The 25,029-nt window shown below is 58.5% G+C and overlaps 1 protein-coding gene across 6 annotated transcripts in view; it reads right to left on the bottom strand.

Moving 5' to 3' along the window:
* KCNH2 (potassium voltage-gated channel subfamily H member 2) overlaps nucleotides 1-24,639 on the bottom strand; it is a 33,343-nt gene extending 8,704 nt beyond the window's left edge. For 3 of the 6 annotated variants that reach the window (XM_009204203.4, XM_021936419.2, XM_021936420.2), the window contains exons 1-5: nucleotides 24,156-24,633; nucleotides 21,042-21,272; nucleotides 5,947-6,111; nucleotides 4,448-4,891; nucleotides 3,689-3,900 (exon numbers count right to left, since the gene is read on the bottom strand). In XM_009204203.4, the coding sequence (XP_009202467.1) occupies nucleotides 3,689-3,900; nucleotides 4,448-4,891; nucleotides 5,947-6,111; nucleotides 21,042-21,272; nucleotides 24,156-24,231 (1,128 nt within the window). In that variant the 5' untranslated portion in view covers nucleotides 24,232-24,633. Of the gene's footprint in view, nucleotides 1-1,792; nucleotides 2,297-3,688; nucleotides 3,901-4,447; nucleotides 4,892-5,946; nucleotides 6,112-21,041; nucleotides 21,273-22,812; nucleotides 23,057-24,155 lie in introns of those variants that run through there. The other 3 variants (XM_003896857.5, XM_031665029.1, XM_009204206.3) reach the window with 3 other exon arrangements.
* Nucleotides 24,640-25,029: the final 390 nt, after the last annotated feature.

Here is a 25,029-nt window from a genome sequence, read left to right as displayed (position 1 = left end):
CACGCTCACACTCTGCCTCGTCCACACTCACACTCATCAGACAGAGGCAGGCTGGCCATCCAGACCCGGTGACAGCACGCACATCCCTCTTGCTCCCAAGGCAAACTAAGAAGAGCTCCGGCCAGCTTCTCCACAATCCCAGACGCTTCTGGGTCTCCCTAGAATCCTCTCTCAGACATGCAGCTCAACCCAAAAGCCCCCTCCCCAAGCTCTCCCTGCCATCCCTGGGCAGCCAGCTGAACCCAAGGCCTTGCCCAGCCCCCATGAATTCCAGAGGTGCTGGCCCTGCTCCCAGAAGCACCAACTCCCAGGCCCCCACAGTCTCAGGCTTTTGGGTTGGGGAGGCCATAGTGGATGAGTCCCAAAGACTCCTTCATACTCAAGCTGGGCTTGCCCAAGACACCTTCACACATGGTGCTGCTTGGAGAACATCTCCTTAGAGGAAATAACTAGAAGTTAAGATGGGTCGTAGTTAAAGATCTGACCACCCTGGGGTGGACACAGGGCTTCCAGAGGTACCAGATGGGCTAGGCAGGGAGGGAACACATGGACAGGCTCCCAGGCTCCATTTCTGCTCTACCTGCTGAGTACCCAGCTCCTTAAGGCAGAGAGCAGTTGCCTACGGGTGGGCGGCCCTTCAGTGATCAAGTGGGGACTGGAAAAAAAAAACAACTGGCCAGGCCCCTGCTGACAAGGGGGCAGAAGAAGGTAGCTGCCCCTGGATAGGACTCTTCTCTGTGCCTGAGAGGTCAAGCCTCTGGTCGGAGGTATCAGGACCACTCCTAACAGCAGTGACCCTACCCTACCCCTGAGTCTGCACACAGCATGAGCAACATTGCCCCAGGGCACAAACTCACACGTGCACGGGGCACACCTCATCCTGACAGGGGCCAGTCCCAGCTCTTCAGCCACCAGCTCACCTATGGCCTTGGGCCAGGTCTGTCCCCCCAGCCTGTTGTCCTATAGAATACTGAAGCTGGCTTGCTTAAGCCAAACCCTGGCTCCTCAGCTGTGGGTGGGAAGACCTACCTGTACCTGTGCCCCAGCTGGAAAGAGCATATGAGCCAAGGCAGAATGCTCAGGTGTGGGGCGGTGGGGGCAGGGATGGGATTCCCAGACTCAGCCCTGAGCCACCTCCCATTCCTCCTCCACTGTTGGCCCAAGCCCACCCCAGGTTCTGACAAGAGAGCTGCTGGATGGCTCCCAGGAGGTAACAGAGTACTGCATGGCCCAGTCACCACACCTCGGCCGCCCATGAAGAGATGAGCCAGGTGCCTCAGCCCAGCGCACCCTCACCACCCACACAGTGGCTTCCGCATATTCCAGCCTCCTCGACCCCCCAAAACAGCACAAGCCTCCCTTGCCCACTGGGTCCAACCCCAGCACATAGAGCAAGGGAGCCCCAGTGCCTCCATGCCAGGCCCAGCTGCTGCCTGCCGGCTTCTCACAGTCCTGCCCGTGGGCTCCTTCTCCCCACTCTGCCTCCCCACCATCTCTCTGGGCATCTGTCTCATTCCTGTCATCTCCCCACTTTGCATTTTGAGCTCTAGGACTGTGGGCCATGGCAGCCACAGGGGAGGGGAAGTCCCGGCAAGGGAAACTATGTAAGCCCAGTCTGGGAGGGAATGAAAGCAGGAGCCAAGCGCGGGTGAGCAGGGCCAGGCCCCATGGCTCCCAAAGCCTCCTGCTTCCCAGCAGCCCTCTCCCCAGCCTGGAGCCAGAGCCCTCGGGCCAGCCACCTGCCTCAGTGCCCCAGCCCCAGAAAGAAGAGGAAGGACCGGGTGTCACCTACCTCCTGGGCTACGAGGCTGGAGATGCGCACTGCCCGCCTCACCCGGCCTTTCTGGGCCCTGGGCTGCAGAGCCCCTGTCCTGCTCGCCTTCCCAGCTGGCGCCGCCATGGACGACTTGGCGCCCTGCAGCCTGCCTGCCCTGGAGCCTGAGGGCCCGGCCAGTGCCTCACCTGCACCCCAGCAGCAGTCCCAGCCCAGGCTGCACCCCCAAGGCTGGCCGACTGGCAGCCAGGGCAGCCTCTGGCATGAAGCCAGGGTGGTTGGGGCTGGGCCCCGGGGCTGGGGTCACCCTGGCAGTAAGCATGGACAGCAGCCTGCCTGGCTCGAACTGCCCATGGCCCCGTGGTGTGGGCCCTGCTGCCAGGGTGCTGCGCTCTGCCTGCCCGCCAGCCCAGCAGCGGCCGCACTCGGAACCTCGGCTCCTCCAGCCGGCCCCTCCTCCTCCCCACCCCCACCCCGCCACACTGGGCTCCCCCGCCCCGCCGGTGCCCGGCCAGCGGCCCCCTCCCCCGCAGCCCGCCCAGGCTCCTGCAGCGGCGCTCCCGCAGCCTGAGCCCCTCCCCCTCCGCCAGCAGCCGGGCCTGTCACCGCAGATTAATGGTCTCCCTGACACCCCCGCCCAGCCGGTCCAGTGCTGAGCCAGCCAGAGTCAGACAGAGACACCCAGAGATGGAGAGACTGCTGGTGACTGGCAGGAACACACACGCCTGCCGACACATACAGGCGCACATGCACAGACCCACCGCAACTCACGGGCACATGCAGCAGGCACAGGAGCAGAGCAGATGCCAGGGGCTCAGGTGGGAACCAAGAGAGAGGCAAGGGAGGAGGGAGAGAGGGGTAGGTGGCCAGATAAGGGCCTGGGGCAAGGGGGAATGTTCTGGAGTCAAGGCCAATGGGCTGGAGACCTGGCGGGGACCCAGAGAGCCAGGCGATGGGAGCAGGGCCAGGAGGCTGCCAAGGTAGCAGAGCAGCTCCCTCACATGGGCCAACCCAGGCAGCTGCTGTGGAAGCGGCAGAAGAGGACAGCTTGGGACAGGAGTCCCCCACATTATCCCAGGCTTCTCACTCACTGCAGGTATCCACACTCCTAACCCACCCACCCCTAGCCCCCAAAGGCTAAGGTGTGGGGTGGATGAGGCCATGGAGGGGTCGCAGGTCCTCTTGCTGCCAGGAGGACCCCAAACCCAGGAGGGGACAGAAGACTAGGCTGGCTAATGCCCCCAAGGCTGAGGGGTCTTCTCTGGTCCAGGATTCAGGGACCTGACCCTTCCATATCTTTGTACCAACCACCCATCCAATCCCCTCCCCATGAGAAGAAAACTTGCTTCTCCCATGCTTTGGGGACATAGTTGGGCCCTTCGAGGCCATCCTGGCCATCCCCACAGGACTAGGGCCCACCCTCTGCCTGGTGCATCACCTTGGCCTAGAAGAATCAAGAGCCTCCTGTCCTTGACCTCTGTGACCCCTTCTCATTTGAAGCCTCCCAGTTGGCGTGGCCCCTAGTACTCCCTTCACACACCCTGCAGCCAGACGTTTCATGTCCCTCAGGCCACCTTCCCCCTTTGCTACTGGCCCTCTCACGCCCCCAGCCTCAACTGCCCTGTCCTCACCCTGTGCCCTGAAGGCATGCACCCCATCCACCAATCCTCCCCATCAGCTGTCCCCAGCCCTTCCCCAGGCCCCCCCAGTCCCCTCTCCAGAACTTCTCAGACTGTCCCCTCTCCCACAACCCCAGCTCTGGAATAGATCGCCAACCCCAGCCCTCAGGTCTGCCTCCCTCCAAGAGGCCTTCACTGGCTAGCTCCCTCCACCTGGCTCTGGAGCACAGCCCACTCCCACCCCCTCTCCAAGCTCCTCCAAGGTGAGAGGAGAGCCCAGCCACTGGGCACTTACCTGGGTGACCTTCTCGGTGACATTGTGGGTTCGCTCCTTTATCTTGGGTGCTATGATCTCACGGTCACTGGTGGGAGAAGCCAAGAAGGGGTCACCCTTGAGGTCCACAAAGTTGAGGGTGATTTGGGGAATCTTGCTGATGGTGCGGTAGCGCACGAGGTCGGAGTCTGAGGTGGAGTTGAGTAAGCCACTGCGCAGGGGGTGCATGGCCCCTAGGTGGAGAGGCAACATGGTCAGGCCAGCAGGCCAGAGGCCCCAGGCCAGGCAGGCCACCCACAGACCAAGAGTGGAGACCAGGCCCTGCACAATCAGGAGTCCCTGGAAGTCCAGGGGAGTCACAAGAAACAACGGAGGTCAGACCCCCCGCACCACTCTAAAGAAGCAGCCAGGAGACAGCCTGTGACCAGGAAGAGGAAGAGGAAACGGTCTGCCCCAGGACACTGGCAGGCAGAGGGCCAGGTGGTGTTCGGAGGCCGGGCGCGTCTCCTGCCCAGGGCATCCCTGCTCCAGGCCGTCCCGGGACAGCCAGCTCTAAGGGGCCCACCAGGGCTCTGGGAGTGGAAGAATGTAATGGGATGAATGGACATTTAATAGCGCAACACGCCACTTAATGGAATTAAATAAGTGCTTAATGGGATTTCCATCTCCCAGGCACCCAGGACGTAGTGGAAAGGTCGGAAGCTGAGGGCCGAGAATGCAGCAAGCCTGGCAGCCGAGAAAGCGTGGACTGGGGCGGAACGGGTCCCGTGGCGCCCTCACCGGTGCTGGCGTGGCGCGGCGGCGGGGGCAGCGCCCCGGCGCGCATGGCCTCGATGTCGTCGGCCGACGAGGCGCGGCGCACGCTGGCGCAGCTCTCTCGGGAGCGCGTCCGGGCCAGGCTGCAGCTAGAGCCTGAGGCGTCGGGGTTGAGGCTGTGCGCGCGGGGCGATGGGAGCGGGCCAGGCGCGCTGCGGGGCGGAGAGCCGGGACCCACCAGCGCGCGCCGCTCCTCCGCGGGCCCAAGCCCTGCCACATGGTTGTCCATGGCCGTCACTTCGTCCAGGGCCAGGGACTCGCTGCTGGGTGCCGCGGGCGTCAGGTCCACGTCCACCACCACGGCCCCGGGGGCGCCCCCGCCGCCTGCGCCGCCCGACCGCACCGACGACTCCCGGGCCGTCAGCGCCAGCAGCGCGGGCAGCTTCAGGCGGAAGGTCTTGGCGCGGCCTGCGGAAGAGGAGAGGCATGTGGCCGTGAGGACCGCGAGCAGCCCTGGAGTGGGCAAGGCCTGGGAAATAGAGCCCCAGCCGCTGGGTAAGGGAAAGAGGGGAACGGGCAACCCTCCATCCCCGCTCCCATGCACAATATTTTGACCTCGAGTCTCAAAAATCATTCTAGAATCCAGTCATCATAAAAAGCCGTATCTGAAGCGACACTTCAGGGCGGATTCCATAAATCATCCCTGTCTCTCACACCGGCCGCTGGGTGCCAGCGTCCCCATTTTAGACATGAGGAAGTGTGGACACAAAGGCGTCATGTCACTCTCCGGAGGTCACATAGCCAGTGGGTAGGGCCTGTGCCTAAGTGGGTGAAGCAACGCCAGGGGCCCTGCCGTTCGGGGTGGCATCCGATGAATAGGCAGGGCCAGTGTTACTGACACTGTCATTTTAGAGCGTGAGAAACCAAGAGGTGAGCACTTTCGTCATGATGCTGAGAGAAAGATTAAAATTAAGCCAAAGAGGGCGTCCTGACAGAGGAGGGGGCTCAGAGCCTTTGTTGTCAAGGGGATGGTCCAGCCCAGGTGGGCATTCCCTCAAAGCCTCTCCTCAGCTAGCCAGGACCCCCAGGAAACTTGGCCAGTCCATGAACAAGGACCAGATGGCAGAAACTACACAGAGCTGAGTCCATGGGACACAGCTTCCTACTGTGCAAAGGAGCTGCTCCCAGGTGGTCATGTTCCCCGCATGTTCCCCACTCCTGGGCTGCTCAAGTCAGACTAGAGAGGACCACTCCCAGGGAATGCTGGGATTGGAAGCCCAACAGGTGAGGCTAAGGAAACGGTGCTAGCCCATGCCAAGGACCTGTGATTCTGGGCCCTGCCACTCCACCCCCGTATGTCCATCCTGGGCCAGGGTACAGGGTTCACTTCCCACCTCCAAAGGGACCCCCCCACCCAACCACTACATCCTCCCTTCCTGCACAGTGTTGACCTTGGACAGCTCACAGCCCCAGAGAAGTGAGACCACGAACCCCTGAGCCTGCCCTAAAGCAAGTACACTTACCTGAGGCCAGCCAGCTGGTGGGGGGGCCCCGGTGATTGGTGTCATGAGCCGGGGACCCCACCATGTCCTTCTCCATCACCACCTCGAAATTGAGGATGAACATGATGACAGCCCCATCCTCGTTCTTCACGGGCACCACATCCACCAGACATAGGAAGCAGCTCCCTGTGGAGTGGGAGAACATAGTCTCCTTGGCACCCTCTCAGTGGGCAGAGCAGAAAGCCTGGAGCCCAAGCGGACCCTTCCACTTCTGCCTCCCCATATGGCCCTTCCTCTCCAGGATCTCCCATTCTGATCCCCCACCCGGCCATGTGCCTGCCACCCTTATGGCTCCCCTCAATCTGTCTGCCCCAGCTTGTTGCTACTGGACTCCCCTACCCCTCTCTCTGCCTGTGTGATTTATCTAGCTCTTTCCCAGGTGCACCTTCTCTCATGCTGGCTATGATCCTTCTTCCCCTCTTTGATCCCATTTCCTCCCTATCTCATTTCCTCATATCCTCCCAGCACCTCTGCCTTTCCCTCACGTGAGGCGCTGTAGCACAGTGCTTAAGTCCACAGACTTAAGGCCTACGATCTCTGGGTTCATAGCCCAGATCTGCTACTTAATCACTTATGCATTTTTTCCTAAATTATTTAACATCCCTGTGCCTCATTTTTTCTATCTATAAAATGGGAAGAAGAATAATGTTTTTAAAAATTTTTTTTTAACTTTTTAATTGATACAATAATTGTACATATTTATGGGGTACACAATGATGTTGCGATACACATAGTGTATATAATTCTTTTCTCATGAGTTATAAAGATTAACCAAGTCAGCACATGCTGAGTGCTTAGGCAATGCCTGGCGTATGCTGCACACTACAGACGGTTAGCTGTTACTATCTGTCTCTGTCTCTGTTCTCTCTAGATCAGCACCAGCCGTTGTGTCAGCACACAAGATAAGGACAGACGTTGAAAGCAAGAGTTTCAAAAACTTTACAGCAATTTGGCATCGCCATAATATCCACGCATGTGCTCTTGTATTTCACAGATGTACCAGCCTATAACATATTAGCATTAAAGAAAACTGATCCTTCACCAAAGAGTCTAAGAAGCACTGCTTCTATATCTTTCATCTTCACCTCGCCTCACATTTCTCTTGATCTTTGATTTTTTCTTTTCTAGTCTCTCTCTGTCCACCAAAGGACCTGTACCAGATGAGGTCAGTCCCCGAGGCCAAGTGCACCTGGTCTCCCTCAGCTCCCTGTTGAGCACATGGGCCCCACGCCCTCCCGTGCCAATTTCTGAAGGAGCCCCTTTTAGGCCAAGCACTCAGTTCCACCTAAGGCCAAGCTCAGAACCTCCCGCTCGCAGGAAGTCCCTAATGAAACCAGAAGGCAGTTAACATTCCGCTCCAGCTCCTCTATGGCCCCCCAGGGACCCACCAGGCAGGCTCCTCATCTCCCACTCTCCCTAGGGAGCCTCTTCCTTCCTCTCGGCTCCCCCTCTGCTCAGCTGTCTTCTCTGCCTCCCAGTGTCTCCCGTCCCCACCGAAGTGCCTAACGCCTAGAGTCATAGGCCCTGGGGCCAGCACTGACTGGTTGTGTCAGTGACAGGCCATGCTGACAGGGAGGCTGCAGGCATGGGGGAGAGGCGAGGGTGATGAACCATGCAGTCCCGCTCCATCTTAGCAACCCAGCCTCCCTTTCTTTTTTTTTTTTTTTTTTTTTTGAGACAGGGTTTCACTCTGTCGCCCAGGGTGGAGTGCAGCAGCATGATCTTGGCTCACTGCAACCTCTGCCTCCCAGGTTCAAGGGATTCTCCTGCCTCAGCCTCCCAAGTAGCTGGGACTACAGCTGCAGGCTACCATGCCCAGTTGACTTTTGTATATTTTGATAGAGACGGGGTTTTCACTGTGTTGGTCTCGAACTCCTGGCCTCAAGTGATCTGCCCGCCTCAGCCTCCCAAACTGCGAGGATTACAGGTGTGAGCCACCATACCCAGCCTCTCTTCACCTTTCTACCTCCCAGAACCTCCCTGGCTTACCCCTACTCCTGATCTCAAACACACAGCAGGGGCGATGGTGGTGGTGCTATGAGTCAAGGGAGAGGCCAGCAACAGAGGCCGGCAACCTGGAGGCGGCGCCACCCCTGGGACTTGGAGCTGGTGCTTGAAGCCTGTCAGTGAGGCCAAGGGGCTGTGTGCTGGGGAGGCAGGGAGCAGGCCAGGTGGAAAGGGCCTGATGCACAGCAGATGCTGGCCAGGCTCAGGGATTCTAACCAGCTGGGGATTCATCTAGGGAAACGAGGTCCTCTGAAACCAGCTTAAACAGGATGGCACTAGGTGAAGGGGCTCTCTGCCCCACCCCACAGCCCTTCCACTCACCACATCCCAGACCCTCACAGCTCTGCCCAAGGGCCCTGAGCTCCGGGGCTCTGTCTGGGTCTCCCTGCAGCAGCCACTCTTGTCCCCTGACCTCCGGCCTCTGACACACAGCTGTGGTGCTGGAAGCTGCAGGGGGCTGGGCCCAGCTGGAGACCATTTGGCACCCAGACAGCCTGCCTGGAGTTTATGCCCTAATATGGTGATGGCCGGCAGCGGCCTGAACAGGGATGCGCCTCACCAGGACTGAAGAGAGGCCGGAGACCAGGAAGCCTTAGCCCTGGAGACCCAGCACCCACCCCAGGGACCACAGCCAGCCAGGCCCTCGAACCTAAGTCCTCACCAGGGAGCTTGCCTCAGAGAAACCTAGAGTCTGGAGCCAAGATGAACCCAACCTTCAGAATAGGCTGGAGGCTCTGTCCCCAGCACAGGGCCCCGGAAATTCCAACCTTGAGACCTCAGCACCCCGTTCCCTCTTCAGCTCAAGCTGCTCAGCAAGAGAGCCCAGAATGGCATTCTGAAGCCCACCCAGTCCTGGACCCCACATCTCAAAACCCCTCGCCAGGGTCACAGAAACTCTAGGTATATACCACCTTGCAGCACAAGCCTGTGCCTCACACTTAAACACATGAGAGAGAGAGAGAGAGAGAGAGAGAGAGGAGTGTCTGTTGGTCCTCTTCCTTTGTCGAGATTCAAGAAATTTTTCCTTTCAAAATAACCCTGTCAAAGGCCTGGTTATTCCAAAAATGTGAATTGGAGCCCTGCCCGAAGGCAGGGGCCAAGGCGGGGGAGATCTAGCAATCGTCAAGGGGATGTGGAAGGAAGGAAAGTAGGGCCCCAGATAGGCCTGGGCTCTTGGAGGCACTGCCTCTGACCACCCTGCCGGGTCGGCTGGGGCTTCTGTGAACTGCCACATCACCTGCTCCCAGCTCTTCAGCCAGGCCTCCCAGCCAGATGCCATCCCACCACTGGCTGGGTTATGGGGGGGGTGGGAGTGCCTTCACTTGCCCCGGTGCCCACCTACTCCAGACCCCTAGGCCCTCGCTCTGCTCCCTTCTCCCTCCTACTCGCCCTGGCTCCTGCCAGTGGCTCAGCTCCCCAGGACAGAGACGAAGGACCCAGCTGCTGCAGGCTGCAGTTCCGCTGAGAGCCACTCCGTGGCAGGCATAGCCCACGCTCCCGAGGCAGCCAGCACTGGAGCACTCAGGGGGCAGCCAGGACAGACAAGGAGGGTGGAGGGGGTGCAACAGGGGAGAGAGTTCCCAGTCTCAAAGGGAGGGGGCATGGGCTGTGGAGTCAAGTGGCCTCTGCACATTGCGTTAGAATGACTTTGGGCCAGTCACTTACCAGCCCAGAGCCCCCGGGCGCTCATCTGCAACACAGGGTGATCCTGCCCACCCCCCAGGGCTGTGGGGGTGAAACGGCCTAAGATATGTGAAGCTCAGAGCCTGGCTTGAGGTCTCCATAAGCTTGAGACAGAAGAGAGGCAAACAAGGGTGGAAGAAGCTTAGCAATGAGAGGCCCCAGGGCCAGCCTGGCTCATGTGGCTGATGCCAGAATACTCTGCCCTGACCCCATTCCCACCCCAGCCCCAGCCCCAACCCCACTCCCACCCCAGCCCCAGCCCCAACCCCACTCCCACCCCAGCCTCAGCCCCAGAGCTGACTGAAGACACCTCACTTTGGGTGAGAAGGTACCCCCTGCCTGGCCCAGACCTGTTTCCTGGGCCCTCTGAAAGGGGAGGCACCCATGGACGCAACCATCCCTGCACAGGCTCCATGGTTCCTTAGAACCCCCATGCCTTTGGGCCCAATGGCCCGGGTGAGGCAGGCAGGCCAACCACCCAGCAGGCCTCCAGAGGCCATGCAGCTCAGTGCAGAGCAGGAGAGCCAGGCCTGGACACATCCCGGAACGGCAGGTACAGCGCCATCCTGCTGCCACAGAAGGTGACCATCATTTCTCAGAACACAACGCCGACTTGCTTTCATTTGGTGCCAATCCACACCCAGCAATCTACCTGGGGTGGGGGGCACTGTCCCTGCCCAGCATCCCAACCCATCTGAGGTCAGGGGCTCCACCCAATTCCCTACCTCTGGGCACCGCTGGCCTAGACCAGGGCCCAGGCAGGAGCCACACTTGGCTGTGGCAGGGACAGGCCTTATCTCCCATGTCAGCACCAGGTGGGGAAAAAGAGGCTGCAGATGGCCCTGAGTGGCCTTGGGCACCTTCTGGGGTCAGAGTCTCCATGCGCTCCTCTGTAAATGAGATGTCATCACAGCTTCTTCCCAGGCAGCTCCTCCCAGCCCTCTGCAAATCACTGAGCACATCCATGCACGCGAAGTGTTGAGCCACCATGACCAACAAGACACGCCTGGCACCTGCCCCCAGTGAACCACCCATCCAACAGGACCCCAGTTCGATGCATGGGGCAAGAGGGAAGAAGAGGGAACAAGCCAGACAGGTGGAGGAGCCCCGGGGAGCCAAGCCACTCTGCCCCAGCCATGGTGGCTCCTGGGCTCCCTCTATTTTGCTCTGGCTGTGGGCAGGTCACCCACCTCCCTGAGCTTCAGGCTCCCTGCGGGTACTGCGGGGACAAGTGATTCCTGCACTGGGTGCCAGATGAGATGACAGATGGCTTTGTGGAAGCATCCAGAGCTCTAACAAGGCGGGGTGCTGGGTCCCTGCAGGGAAGGTGACCTCAGGGAGGCAGCCATCCTCAACCTGGTCACCTCCCTGCCTCGCTCGGAGCAGGAGGAATTGTGCCCAGGGCAGGCCCAAAGTCACGCTGAGGGCAGGAGGCTGGGGCTCCAGTCGGCCTGTCCGCCCCCAGGCAGAGAAGCTGTCTCCGGAGCAGCCGCCCAGGGCTGTGCAGTGTCAGGTTATATTTAGCCTGGTGGCGGCGACAGGAAGATGCAGCAGGAGCCGCTCCTGGCAGGGGGCCACCGTGTCACTAACACAGCTCTCATGGGCAGCCAGGGGCCTAGGAAAGGCCAGGGACATTGCAGGCCCAGGGGACAGAGTTAGGGAGCCTGAAAGGCCAACCAGTGAATGAGAGAGAGAGGGAGAGAGAGAGAGAGAGAGGGAGAGAGAGTGTGTGTGCATGTGCATGCGCGCGTGTGTGTGGTAAATGAGAGAGACCAGTCCTAAGCTCCTGCCTCCAGGATCTGGGAAATGCAGGGCAAGGCTGAGGGGCCCCAAGCTCAGACCCTGACCCCACAGAAGCAGCATCTCCAGACAGACTCCTCCACCACCCCTTCCAGCCTGAGACCCAGCCAGCAATCTATGGGATCATTTATAGGGTCTCAGGGGCCTCTGTAGTCTTCTAGACCCACCCAAATCCACTGCATGTGGCATGACTGAGCCATCTCTGCCCCAGACCATGGCAATGGCCTCAGAAGATCTCTGTCCTCTAGCTTCTCTAAAGCTCTGGGGCCCGGCTCTGCCTCTCCGGTGGTGCACGAACTGGAAGTCCCACCCCCTGCCCTCCTGCTGAGAAGCCTGGGAAGGTGAAACAAGGGCACGCTGATGCCAGGAAGCAGCTCTCCACAGATCCCTGCACAGGCACGTGAGTCCTGGGCAGCTGCACCCCAGCTTCACCCCTTCCCTCCTGCTCCCCATGGCCCCCACTCCTCTTCCCTCCAGCTCCTCCCCAGCCTTCTAGGACCCCCTCTAGAAAAGTTTCCTTGACTGCTCCGTCTGACCCACATGGACGCTGCTCTTGGAAAACTCTTCCAAACAATGCCCCTCGTCCAGAAGGCCACTGTACACTGGCCGGGCTTCCCCGTCCACCTGGGTCAGAGCCCTGAGGCCAGGGCAGGACTGGCAGTTGCAGAAGAACTGAGGGTGGACTCAGGGGTGGTGATCTGCAGTCATGACAGGTGGGGACAGACCCTCTCAGCTCCTTTCCAGATCCAGGGGCACAGCCCACCCTGTCACAACAGAATTTGCCCATTTCAAGCCCGTGGTGCCCTCCAGCCTGAGTCTGGACAGCAGACGGAGCAACCATGGGAATTAAGGTGCCTTTTTGATGAAGCAAAATTCAACGTGGTCATCGGTTTTCATGGAACACAGAGGTCGACCACCCAGGAACCCAAGGGAAGGCGGCAAAAGCAGGAACTGCACCAGGTGTGAGACTTCTGAGCCTCAGTCCCCTTCAGCCCCCCTTCACTGTGACCCCACACACAGCTTGCCACAGGGCAGTGAAGGTGCACACAGCTGCCAGTGTCCACCAGGGGACACTCTGGGGTCTCCTCTAGTGAGTGGTCTGTAGGCTTCTAGATCTGTGCTCTGTCTCAGCTCCTAGCATACCCCAGAGAGCGTGGTAAGGCCTTGATAAAGCCCTGTCCCAATTCCAGCTCTGCCATGAGCCACAGCTTAAACCCAAGAATTATAATTCCTCATCGACTTGCTGCCCCTGCCCCGCCCACACACAGACAGGACCCTGTGAAGCACCAACAAACACATACAAGTGCCAATGAAAAACCCCCAAAAAGTCAGGTGGAACATTCGAGCATCAAAACACATGACGATGATCCAAACAAACAGCGAAAACTGGCATCATTTGCAGTTGATGGGGTCACCTGCCTAGAGACCACCAAGAAATCAACAGATAAACAATTAGAACTAATTAGATCAGAGAGTTCAGTAAGGTTGTGAGAAACAAGATCAGCCTGCAAAAATATAAAGCATTTTTCTACACAGCAATTAGGAAATATAGTCAAAAACAATACGTCTTTTACAATAGCAACAAAAACCTTAAGTTTCTAGGAATTGACCAAGGCACAAGAACCCTGTTGGAATCAGGGTAAAGGGAAACAAAATTTTAAACTAGCAAAAAATACAGAACTGATCTGGTAAATGGAGAGACAATCCAGGCTCTTGAGTGGGACAAATACAAAGATGTCAGTTCTCCCCAAATTAATCTATAGAACCAAACTAATTCCAATCAAGAATCTAGTGGGGATTTTCTTTCCAATAATTCAGTTAACTTTCTCTAAAGTTTATGAAGAAAAAGGGAGGCCGGGCACAGTGGCTCATGCCTGTAATCAAGCACTTTGGGAGGCCAAGGAGGGCGGATCACCTGAGGTCAGGAGTTCAAGACCATCCTGGCCAACATGGAGAAACCCTGTCTCTACTAAAAACACAAAAATTAGCCAGGTATGGTGGTGCACACCTGTAATCCCAGCTACTCGGGAGTCTGAGACAGGAGAATTGCTTGAACCCAAGAGGTAGAGGTTGCAGTGAGCCGAGATCATGCCACTGCACTCCAGCCTACGCAACAGAGTAAGATTCCGTCTCAAAAAATAAATAAATAAAGTTTATGCAGAACAAAGGAGATCCACAAATAGCTATGTCAACCTTTAAAAAACAGAATGAAGAGAGAGGATTTGCCTCAGCAGACGCTAAGACATATGGAAGGCTATAGGTTTTTGTTAAGCTAGTATCAATGCAAGGGCCAGTAAATAAATATTTGGAACAGAACAGAGAGCACAGGGACAGACTCATGGCTATGTGGGAGATTAACCTGATAAAGGCTGCCCCACAATTCAGCGGAAAAGAACAGACTGTTTACTAGATGCGTTGGGAAAGTTGGCACATTACATGGAAAAAATAAAACTCGATCCCTACTTGACACCACATACGAGGTAGTCTCAGGATAGATTATAGACCTAACTGAGAACAGCAAAACAATTAAGAGAACAGAAGAAAATGGAGACCCTCTGCAGCCTGAGAAACTTCAAAAGTACAAACAAAGCTAAAAATCAATGACTTTGTTTGCATCAAAGTAAAGTACCTTTGTTGGATAAATTGAAGAGAGACTGAATGGGAGAAGATATTTGCAATATCTCTTTCCAGTTCAATAAGGAATTAAAATCTGGAATACACTGAACGTTTCACAGTATGCATTTGTATCTCTAGAGTACACAAGCAACCCCTGCAAATCAACAAGGACAAAAGACAGCAACATCAAAATTAAAATGAGCAAAGGGCATAAGCAGGCAATTCACAGGAAAGTAAGCCCAAGAGGCTACCAGGCCTAAGAGATGCTCAGACTCAATAGAAATCAAAGGAATGCAAGTTAAAGCAACAAGAAATCACTTTCACCTATTAGATTGGCAAAATTTAGAAAGGTAGATAATGTCACGAGTGGCAGAGATATGCGGGTATGGGAATCTCGAGCTCTGAGAAGGAGGGTGATGACAGGCATGGCAGTACTTAGTTAAGTGTCCACATGTCCCGCGATCCAGCAATTCCTCTCCCGGGCGTGTATCCCACAGACATCCTCACCCAAGTCCAGAAGAGACCATGTCCAAGGATATTCACTATAGCTTCATGTATGGTGGCTGGGAGCTGGAGACATTGTGGGGTCCCTCCCCGGGAGAGTGGGCAGGTGAAGCGCGGCAGCCACATGCCGCAGAATACACAGCTACAGACAAGATGTCGAACAGCAACCCAGCTGGACTTAAAGCATATTCCCAAGTAAGAAAAGCGAACACCAAAATACAACATATAGCACAATATCATTTACATAAATTAAATCTATATGCATCTATCCAGACAAAATACACATTTGCAAGGACATATGCAAGCAACACATTCACAGTAAGTACATTTGAACGGTTGCCTATGGGGAGGGTAATGAGACTGGAGAGTGAGATAAAAGGGAAAAGGAAAGAATACAATGAAAGAGAAAGGAAAAGCAGTAACACAAATTCTGTGGTTTCAATTATTTGAGGGAGAGGCAGGACCTGGGGCCAGCAGCAGCCTGCTGGGAGGGAGGGGTGAGGCAGGCAGGGTGCAGGGTGGGGTGGGGTGCACCGTAGGAGCAGGGGTGCTGAGGCCCTGGATCAGGCTCATTTCCCACAATTGCAACAGCACGGGCTAGCAGCTGCAGCCACTTAGGTGACACCCTGCTTCATGGGGAGGAGAATGAGCTCTGGCACTGCACGCTGCTTTGTGGGTGTCTGTCATCTCATTCCAGAACACCCTCACACCCCAAAGTGCTTCAGGGACAGGTGCTGTGATTCCACTTAGCAAACGAGGAATGGAGGCTTGCAGACCCCAGCTAAAATCCAAGTTTCCTAAGGCCCTGAGCCCATCATGCCCCAGAGAGGGCTCTCTGGAGGCAAGAGAGCTGGTGCAGCGGCATTCCACGCTGGGCAGGGAGGAGACAGCTAGGCTCGGGTTCCCACTCAGGCACCCGCCAGCTGGGTAAACTTGGGCAAGTGCCTCAGCCTTTCTAAGCAAGAACTTCCCTCCCGTAAAGTGCTGGAGAGGAATCCTGCCTTTCCCAGGGCCATGAGGACCATCTGAGGTAAAGCACGGCTCCCCAGTTTGCAAACTATAAAGTGCAGTCACAACAATAAAAAGTGCCTTATGCTGCTGGTCAGGTGGCATCACCCCCACCTCAGCCGTGCTCTCTGTGGCAGCTCTAAGACTCTGTTCCCCTACCCCATCCTCCTCAGTCCACCTCTGAGGGTGAAGAAGCTGGGAGCCCCCAGACGCTCCTGTGCCCCACAATGTCCTCCACACGAAGCAAGGCTAGAGGACTCCCAGACACAGCAAGTCTGTAACCAAGCTGGAAACTGCTGCCAAGTCACCTGACTCCTAGGAAAGGCTCCTGCGACACAGCACACTGCCCACCCCATTCATTCATTCATTCAGCAAACATGTGCCGAGCTCCCGCTGTGCACTGAGCACACAGATACAACAGAACAAAGCAGATGGGCTGTTCTCCACCCGCGTAGAGTTCAAGGCCTGGTGGGGGGAGACAGACAGGGAAACTTCTCCAGCACTGCAGGAGGCGGAGGGCCAAGGGGAAGACGCTGCCTGGCTCCTAAAGGTGTTTCTCATCCTGGACAAGCACCCAAAAAGGAGAGGGGTTTATCTGAGGCCAACCACAGGCCACAGCATAGAGATCTCCATGGGCAGGACTAAGGGGATGGAGGGGACTTTAGGGGAGCCCCCCACATTCATCACCTGTCCCAGCACCCCTCCCTCCTCTACTGACCCTGACTCCCATTGCCCTCCTGCCCACGTCCGGAGGGAAGTTCTGTTAAACTCCCTCACACTAAAGGGCTAAATACTTTTTGTCTCTATACTGGGAGTGGGCAATGAGAGACAACGTGTTTTTAAAGAAAAAGGAGCATTCTAAACGCAGAAGTTCTCTAAGGGAGGGGTTTCAGGAACCCTTCAGGGAAATACCGACACGTGATGGGCTTTCTTGGAACCTCCAAAATCACCCCACCCAGGAAGGCACCTCTGGGCAGAGAAGAGGCCCAGTCTCCCCGCATCGCACACCCCCAAGCTGGCCCTTCTGCTGCCCCACGGCCCCCCTCCCCAGAGCCCAAGGCCACCATCAAACTCTGCTCCCATCCCAGACAGCTCTTCACAAATATTTACATAGCTCCTCTCCGGGGGCTGCAGAAGACGCAACACGGAGAAGCCGCCCTCCCACCGCTCTCCAGACCCCAGGGTGGGTGGAGAAGTAGATAGCACCCTTCAACTGTGTCATGCTTGCCTCACCGCTGGAGCAGGCCTGGGATGGGAAGACTGCAGCCCCAGCAGACCAGGACAGACAGCCACAGCTCAGGAATGACCCCTGTGGAGCCCCTCCAACAGGCCTCTGATCCAGCTGGAGAAGGGAAATGTGGAGGGAAGGTGCTATAGGGCAAGAGGCAACTTGCTCGGAGGCAGGGCCCCCACGGACCCCCGGGCCCCTGTGCCCGCATCTGGCAGCCCTGCAGATTCTCCCACTTGGCCCTGTCTCCAGGCTGCACCAGGCCTTGGCCAAAAGGATAGGAACATCCCTGTCCCCAGGATGAAGGGCACTCCCTTGATAGCTTCAGTCCCACAGGAAAAATGCTCCTGTGTCTAAGCCCTGTCCTCTGGGATCACTCTGGTCTACCTCCTATCTCAAGAAGACAAAACCCACTTACGCACCAATCCCTGTCCCACCTGCCTTCCCAGCCTCAAGGCTTCCCTTCGAGGAAAAGCTTCTTTCATCCCCAGCTCAGACCTAGGCGGCTGAAAAGAAGCAAAGAGTGGGTGTCTGAGCTGGGGAGGGGTCAGCCATGAGGGAGAAGGTGAGGCGTGGTGGTGACAGAGCAGGGCATCTGATTTAAAGGAATGGGCACAGGAAGGGATAAGGAAGGCGAGGAAGAAGACAGGACAGATGGCCTTGGGGGATGGAGAAGGGCAGGAGGCCCAGAGGAGTGGGGCTGATCACAGGAGGTACTGAGGATTTCAAGGCAGTCTGAGGCTTGAGGCCTGCCGGAGCACCTGGGAGGCTGGGGTCCAAGGCCAAGGACAGAAGCCCACTGGGTGTGGAGCCACCTCTGAGGCCCTGGGCACAGTGCACTGGGGAGCAGGCCTGGACAGCAGGTCCCCACCCCCTCCCAACAGCCACAGCATCAGCTGTTGCAGTGGGGGCCCTCTGACCCTGTTACCATGGCAACCGGCCTGCAGCTGGAGTGGAGAAGCCAATAGACTCTTCTCCAGAGACACCCCCGTCCCCACCCACGCACAAGCTCCCGGGGACACAGGGACATGGAGCCAGGCCAGGCCAGTCGGAGGTATGAGCAGTCAGACAGAGCCTTCCAGATAGAGGCTCCAAGGGGTGGGGGACAATGGGAGAGAGGGGGAGAGGCAAGGAGCAAGGCTCCGGGATGCTGAGGCGAGGGAAGAAGACAGGGGGTGGCACCAGAGAGGAGATAAAGACCAAGGGACAGAGAGTCAACCAGGCAGGCAGGAGACAAAGGCAGGGAGATGTGCGGAGCAGGAGAGGAGCCGAGAAGGTGGGCACAGTCAGGCTGGCTGAGCACAGTGGCAGGGAAGCAGGGAGCAGAGGCAGAAACAAAGAGCAGAGAGGATGCAGGGGACAGAGAGAAGGGACTCTGTGAGGACTGGCAGAGGAGGAGCCACAGCCCCCATAGCGATGTGGGAGCACAGGTGTGGACACAGCCAGCACCTGCTGCCTGGGGTGCCTCCCCAGGGCCTTGTGGGGATGTTACCACCAGCCAGCCTCACACCACTGGGCTCTAGCCCCAATTCCACCTTAATCCCAGGCCTGACTTCAAGGGGCACAGGGCTAGTGAGCCCCAGGCACCTCGTGTCTCTCCCTTCAGCCCACACTCCCCTAGTCTAGCATCCCCACCTCCCAGCAGTCCCAGCAACTAAATAATGGGGCTGTCTGGCTCCAGGCCCTGACACTGCGCAGAGCAAGGCTAGAGGCACCAACACAGCACAGCTGTCCACGGCGGCGCCTGCCAGCAGAAGGCTCCACCTCCTGCCCAGCTCCCCCCTACCCGGGGCTGGCCCAGGCAGAGACCCTGAGAAAGGCCTGGACAGAAACAAGGGGTGGCACAGGCATTCCTCACCTCCACCTCCCTACTGCACCCATGTGTGAGTACACACACAGGCATGCACACATGCAGCCCAAGCCAGGCCCCGGGACCACAGGAGGGACGGAGTGTTTCAAGGCAGAAGAAGTGGAGGCTGAGGAAATCTGTCTGCATCACCCCAGGCCTAGAATGCCAGGATACATGGGGTCCTAGGTGGCTGAGCTCCAGGCCAGCCTGTTGGCCAACAGGAGACACCTGAGCCCCATGGAAACTAGATGAGAGTGAAGAAGGGGACAGACAGAGATGGCTGGCATAGAGTTTTCTGGGTCACAGCCCCATGTTTTGGAGTTGTAACCTGGAGAGGGGACAAGTTTGAACTTGGGCCGGGGACCTGGGTTCTAATCCCACTCCTTCCACTGATTCACTGGTCATCAGACCTCTGCTTCTCTATCCTTCCACCTGCAACTCGAATGGATTGGATTAGGTGATCCCACAATAACTCTTCTGCAGAAGGGGGCCCATGGTCATCCTCTCCAGAAGGGACCAGCCTAGACCAGGAGGGAGGTCCAGCTCCGCCTAAGAGCACTCCACACATACCACAGCCAAAGGGAAGAGCCCTCGGCCTCTGCTGCCAAGAGGCCAAATCCCCAGCACAGCTACATCCGTAGTGGAACTGGCACCGTGTTTACAGAGGACGGCCCGTGGCAGGCACTCTCTATGAAAGCCCAGCACCCTTGTGAAGGTCCGAAGTGAGACACGTTACCCCAGAAGTAGAAAAAGGCCCAGGGAAGTCAACCAACTTGTCCAATAGTGTATAATTTCCAGCACCGTCTTAGACACAAACCCAGGACTTACGGGTTCGTAGTCCCTTCATTACACCTGTGGTTGGCAAACTTTTAAAGTAAAATTTCACATGAGATAATGTACAGCGTACAGATAGACCTGTAACTATCTGGTATCGTTTTCAATATGTAACAGAACACAGCGCACAGAGCTCTGGTCAGACAGATGTGGGCTCCGTTCCCAACTGCTATTTTCTAGCTATGTGACTGTGTGAACTTCAGTTTCTTCATCCCCCAAGATGAAGACAATAGTAGTGTCTACTTCCCTGCGTTGTGAAGAGTGCATGAGATAAGAGAAGTAAAGCATTTGACCCAGTGTCTAGCCCCTAGAAACCACCCACTGCCTTCAGGGTTTGAGTCTAGCCTCATAGCCCCTGCCTCCTGCCAGTTGGAATCCTGATTAGCTGTGAGCAAACCTTCTTCCACAGGAGGCAGGGACCGTGCCCGCTCTAGTGCTGTCCAGTGATGCCACAGACTGTGCACGCCTGCAAAAGCACAGCCCGGAGGATGCAAGGCTTTGCAGGGTCACCCCAGACAACCTTGAGCACACAGGGCTGGTACATGGGGCTGGCTGGCCTGGTCCCACACAGAAAACAGAGTGTGCTCACTGTCTACAGCAGACAAGCTCCCTGAGGGCAGGAGCCTCGTCTGTCCTGCCCATCTCCAAGAGCCTAGCGCCTGCCAGGCTCACAGGCGTTGAGCAAATGCTTATGGGACACACGCTAGGAAGCAGCAAGGTTTGCACGCATTCTAGAGCTGCCTCTGTAGCAGGATTCTGCCCGCGGGACCCCAGTCCTCCTGCTCTGCCCACCCTGACCAGAGCCCACCCCAACAGGGCATTCACGGTGTGGGAGCAGCCCCACCCCGGGCTCTGTTTATCCGCTCTCCGGAAGCCCAGAGCAGCTGTTCTGGAAGGCGGTGGCTGAGTAAAGACACCTGGCGCAGGAGAGGGTGGCAGGGCAGGGCGCTCGACAGCTGAGACAAAGGGAACTGAGGTTGCAGGAGAGGCACTCACTTCCCCCAGGTGCTGTTGAAGCTCAGGGCAGGAGGGGGGCAGCAGAGAAAGCCAGAGTCCTGCAGCCCTCCTGTCCCTCCGTGACATCTCCCAGACCTGTCACCTGGCACCAACTGCCCTAAGGCAGCTAGGGGCCTGTGGCCGGAGGTCAGCGCCCAACTGCCAGCCTGACCTTTAACCTCCATCCACGCATGTACCTGCCATCCCAGCTCGGTCTAACTCTAGTCCAACTTGCTCTAAGTGCCCACACCTGCCCAGGGAAAAAAAGGACCAGAGGAGCCAGATCCACAGCCTAGCAACTCCTTTGTCCCCCTGAAAACCATCTCAGCAGAGTGAGGTGCAGGCCCCAGAACCGCGCCTCCCACAGGCACACCGCAGGACCCCAGCCCGCGTCACGCCCCCACAGAACATTGCCCGGGCTCGCTGCGTTCTCCAGCCGCCCCCACACCCCCCACGCACCCTGCCCCTCGCCGTGGTCCCACCCCTCTTGACCCCGCCCCTCGTCATTGCCCCGCCCCGGCCCGCGCCTACCATCTTTCCGGTAGAAGGCGATCTCCACTTTGCGCTCCTCGGCGCCCAGCAGTGCCTGCGCGATCTGCGCGGCAGCGCGGCGCTGCGTGCGCGGCCCGTGCAGGAAGTCGCAGGTGCAGGGTCGTTGCATCACCTCGGCCCGCGAGTAGCCGCACAGCTCGCAGAAGCCGTCGTTGCAGTAGATGACGGCGCAGTTCTCCACCCGAGCGTTGGCGATGATGAACTTACGGCCTGGGGGGCGGGGAGGAGAGTGCGCGTGAGCGGGGACCCCAGCATCGGGGACTCCCAGCCCTTCCCCACATTCTCCACTCACACACAGCCGCCCGGGGACTCCCCGCCACAGGAAGCATGGCTGGGACTGGGGTCCCCAGCAGGGGGTGAAGGCAGCTGTGCCTGAGCCCCGATACAGGTGCCTGGCCTGGTCCGGCCGCGCGGCGCGCCCCCTCCTCCGCCTGGACCACAGGCCGGCTGCGTGGCTTCCCCCGGGCAGGCCGCCAGCAGCCTGCTGCCTCCTCCGTGCCTGAGGCTGAGGCCAGCCTGGCGGGTGTCAGCAACGCGTGTCAGCAGCCGCAGCGGAGGGATAAACACTGGGCCTAGAGAGGGAGCCTGGGAAAGGCCAGAGATGGCGGCCAGGATTCCCTTTGCACCGGATTGCACTGGATTCTGCTTTTAATTTCCCTGCTCTCCAGACTGGGGGGCGCTCCCTGAGCCACTCCTTATCCTGAGGCTCCCTAGAAAATCACTCCCCAATTATCTGAGGATCCTACCAGGTCAGTAACCCCTGGAACTTCTGCACCCCACCCCGCAAGGACAGTCAGGAGCTGAGGGGTGGGTGTGCCAGAGAGGATGAGGGAAGTTACACGTTGAACACCTAGGACGCTGCATCTCATTTGGTCCTCTGACAACCCCATAAGGTAGGTGTCATTATCCTCCTTTTATAGATGAAGAAACCAAGACTCCAGAGAAGTTCGGCACCATGCCCAAGTCTTGCAGCTTGTAAAGGACAGAGCCAGCTTTTGAACCTTGGTCTGGCAGAGGCAGAAGAATAAGCTGAGGGTCACAGGCAGAAACCCAAGGTCATAGGAAGCAAAGACAGGGACCTGCAGCTCCAAACCCTGGAAATACCTGGAGCCTGGGAGGGGCCTGAGACTTTGGCCCCACTTGTAGGAAAACAGACCCAAGATAGGGGACCTGCCCAGGGATGTGAGGCCCTCCTCAGTTTGGCCTCATCCAGGATGAGCACCCCCATGGTTCCATTTCGGCCAGACTTGGCTCGCCGACTACAGGCCTGCCCCAAGAGCCAGGCTGGCGAGTGAGCAGCAGGCAGGCAGCAGCCTCACTTGTGCCAGGCAAGATGCTCCTGGGATAAGAGCTTTTTCTAAACAGAAGTTTCTGGCCACTTTGGCCTTTAATGCTGGGGCTTTCAGTAGCAGTTGGAATTCTTCCCCTTCCCTCCCCAGCAGGCAAAGCCCTCAGGTTACAGCCCTAGGCAATCCTACGTGCAAGGATGGGCTGCAGCAGGGTACCCTGAGGTAGGCCCAGGCCATTGGGACTTGGCCTCCTCCCACCTTTCTCAGTTCTCCCTTCCCCTGGCCCCCAGGAAGTTGCTTTTTGGAACTGGGTCATCTTTTGGCCAGTTCCCAAGCACCCCCAGACCTCCTAGACAGCCATCAGTTCCAGACGTCAGGGCTTCCTGTCACCTGAAAAGACCCCCTAACTCAGCCTCCAGCTCTGCCACAGTCCAAGGCAGTCCAGAGGCCCAGCCACACACCTCAGCTTCATAGAAGAAAAATCACCCCTTGTCCTCTGTCCCAGGCCTCCGAGAGAAGAGGAAGTTTCTTCGAAGGCATGCCCCACCCCCACACACACCCTTCACTGAGATCCTGGAATACAGGGATGGGACAGAAAGCCTGCCCCTCCTCCACAGACCTGGAAACTGAGACCCAAAGAGGGAAGAGTCACTCAAGGTCACATGGCAGTCAGTGGCAAAGGTAGGGCTAGAAGCCAGCTCTCCCCCATACCCCTCGCAACCTCCCCATGGGCCCGCCCACAGCCTCCCCCTGGGCCCACCCCCACCTCTCAGGGAGGCCCTCAACCAGTGTCACTGTCTCCACCCCCTCAGGATCATCTTGTTCCTCAGCTTCACACAATACTGACCATTGGAATGACCCCTCCTTCCCGCCACCACGGTTACAAGCACGCGTTGTCCTGTGCTCACAGGGTCATGGGCAAGGAATGTCATCCTCTCCCAACTCCCAGGGCCCTTGGCAGTCACACCCACTGTGGCTCATGCAGCCTTAGGGACAGGCACATGAATGCTGCTTGGGTGCAAACCCACACCCAGGACATTTGCCTAATCTGGGACCCTTCTAGAAGCCTCCCTATCAGGCAGGCATTAGGGGTGCTGTAGTCCCGGTCCCCATAAGGGAATTAGGTGACAGTGCCCAGGGCAAGAAAACCACAACTTGAGGGTACCACAGGGAGCTGGTTACCCTCAAAGCCCAGCTCTAGCACCAGGACACCCTGTCTCCACAGACCCCACAAGCTCACAGCCTTGTCAAAGGCACCACCCCACCGCCCATACAGGGTCTAACTCGTGGGTGACACATGGGCTCGGGGTCATACACACGGCACACACACAAGAGGAGATTATGGGCTGACCCTGCATCCATGGCTTTCTAGTCCCTCAGGCATAACACAGTCAAGATCTGGCAAGATCAGTGTGCCCGCTGGACTCTCGGGATCCCAGGGTTTGGGTCATACACACTCTTATGCCCTTGCACACAGCCCCATCCACGTCCAGGCACCCAGAGTTGGGGACACCTGCACAATCCATCCCACGTCCCTTCCCTGCACACTCGGCGTGTCACACACACTCTCTGATCCCAAAAGCCTGAGCTGAGCTTCCCGCCCCAAGCCCTTTGGCCCGATGCCCACGGCCCCGGTGCACCAAGCCTTGCCCCAGCCGCCCCCCGCTAGAGCCTGGGGCCCACCAGGCTCCATTGACTCGCACTTGGCGATGGACTCGGCCCGGGCACGCCCCCCCATCCACACTCGGAAGAGCTCGGCCCGCCCCCAGAGCCCCCTCCCCGCCCAGCCCCCTCCCCCACTCACTCTGGCCCTCAAACTTGCGGATGATGGTGTCCAGGAAGGTGTTCTGCGGCGCGACGTGGCCCCTCCGCACCGGCATCCTGAGCCCATGGGCGGGCCGGGCGGGCACCCACCCACCCCGGCCCGACCCGGCCCAGCACTAGGCTTCGGGTGGCCCGGCCGGGCCGTGGTCCCCGCACCCCGCGGCCAAGCCGAGCACGGGCGGGGCCGAGACTGGACTGCGGGCGCCGGGTCCTCGCTCGGCTCCCGGCTCCCAGCTCCGGACCCCGGGCCCGGCCTGGAGCCGCCTGAGCGCCAGCCGCCCGCCGCCGGCACACCTGTCTGCCGGCCCCCGCCGAGCCGCGGGGCCAGCTCCGCCGCGTCCCCGCGCTGCGCTCCGCCAGCCCGAGCCCCGGGCTCCTGGCTCCCGCCTGCCGCCGCGCCGACAGCCGCTCCGGCGCCCGCGGCTCGGGCAGCGCCTGCGGCTCGGCCCGGCCGCGGAAGGGTTAATGCGGCGCGCACCCCTCCGGCTCCGGCCCCCGCCTCCCGGCCCCCTCCCGCCTGCCGCGCGCCCGCAGCGCCGCCCTCTCCCCCCTCCCACCGCTCGCGCCTGCCCTTCCCATTGGCTGAGTCGCGCCGAGTGCTCCCCCAGCGCCAGCCCCTTGCTCTGCCAAGGAGCCCCCGGGACTCGCGCGCCCCGAAGAGGGGGAAGGGACCCTTAGGCAGGGGGAACCGTGAGGACAGGTGTGATGGCCGGCTTGTAGGCGGCCGGGAGGGGGGAAGGGATTCCACCCCCACCCCAGATTAGCGGCTAAGAAACCTGATTTGAAGGGAAAAGGCCGGTCCTTATGCCCTGGTTCCCCACCACGCCGAGCACCAGCTTGGTACACACAGCATG

The sequence above is a fragment of the Papio anubis genome, chromosome 4 (assembly GCF_008728515.1).
Source record: "Papio anubis isolate 15944 chromosome 4, Panubis1.0, whole genome shotgun sequence".
NCBI classification, from domain to species: domain Eukaryota; kingdom Metazoa; phylum Chordata; class Mammalia; order Primates; family Cercopithecidae; genus Papio; species Papio anubis.
The sequence above is the reverse complement of the archived record's forward strand: the minus strand, read 5'-3'. Positions and strand labels throughout refer to the sequence as shown.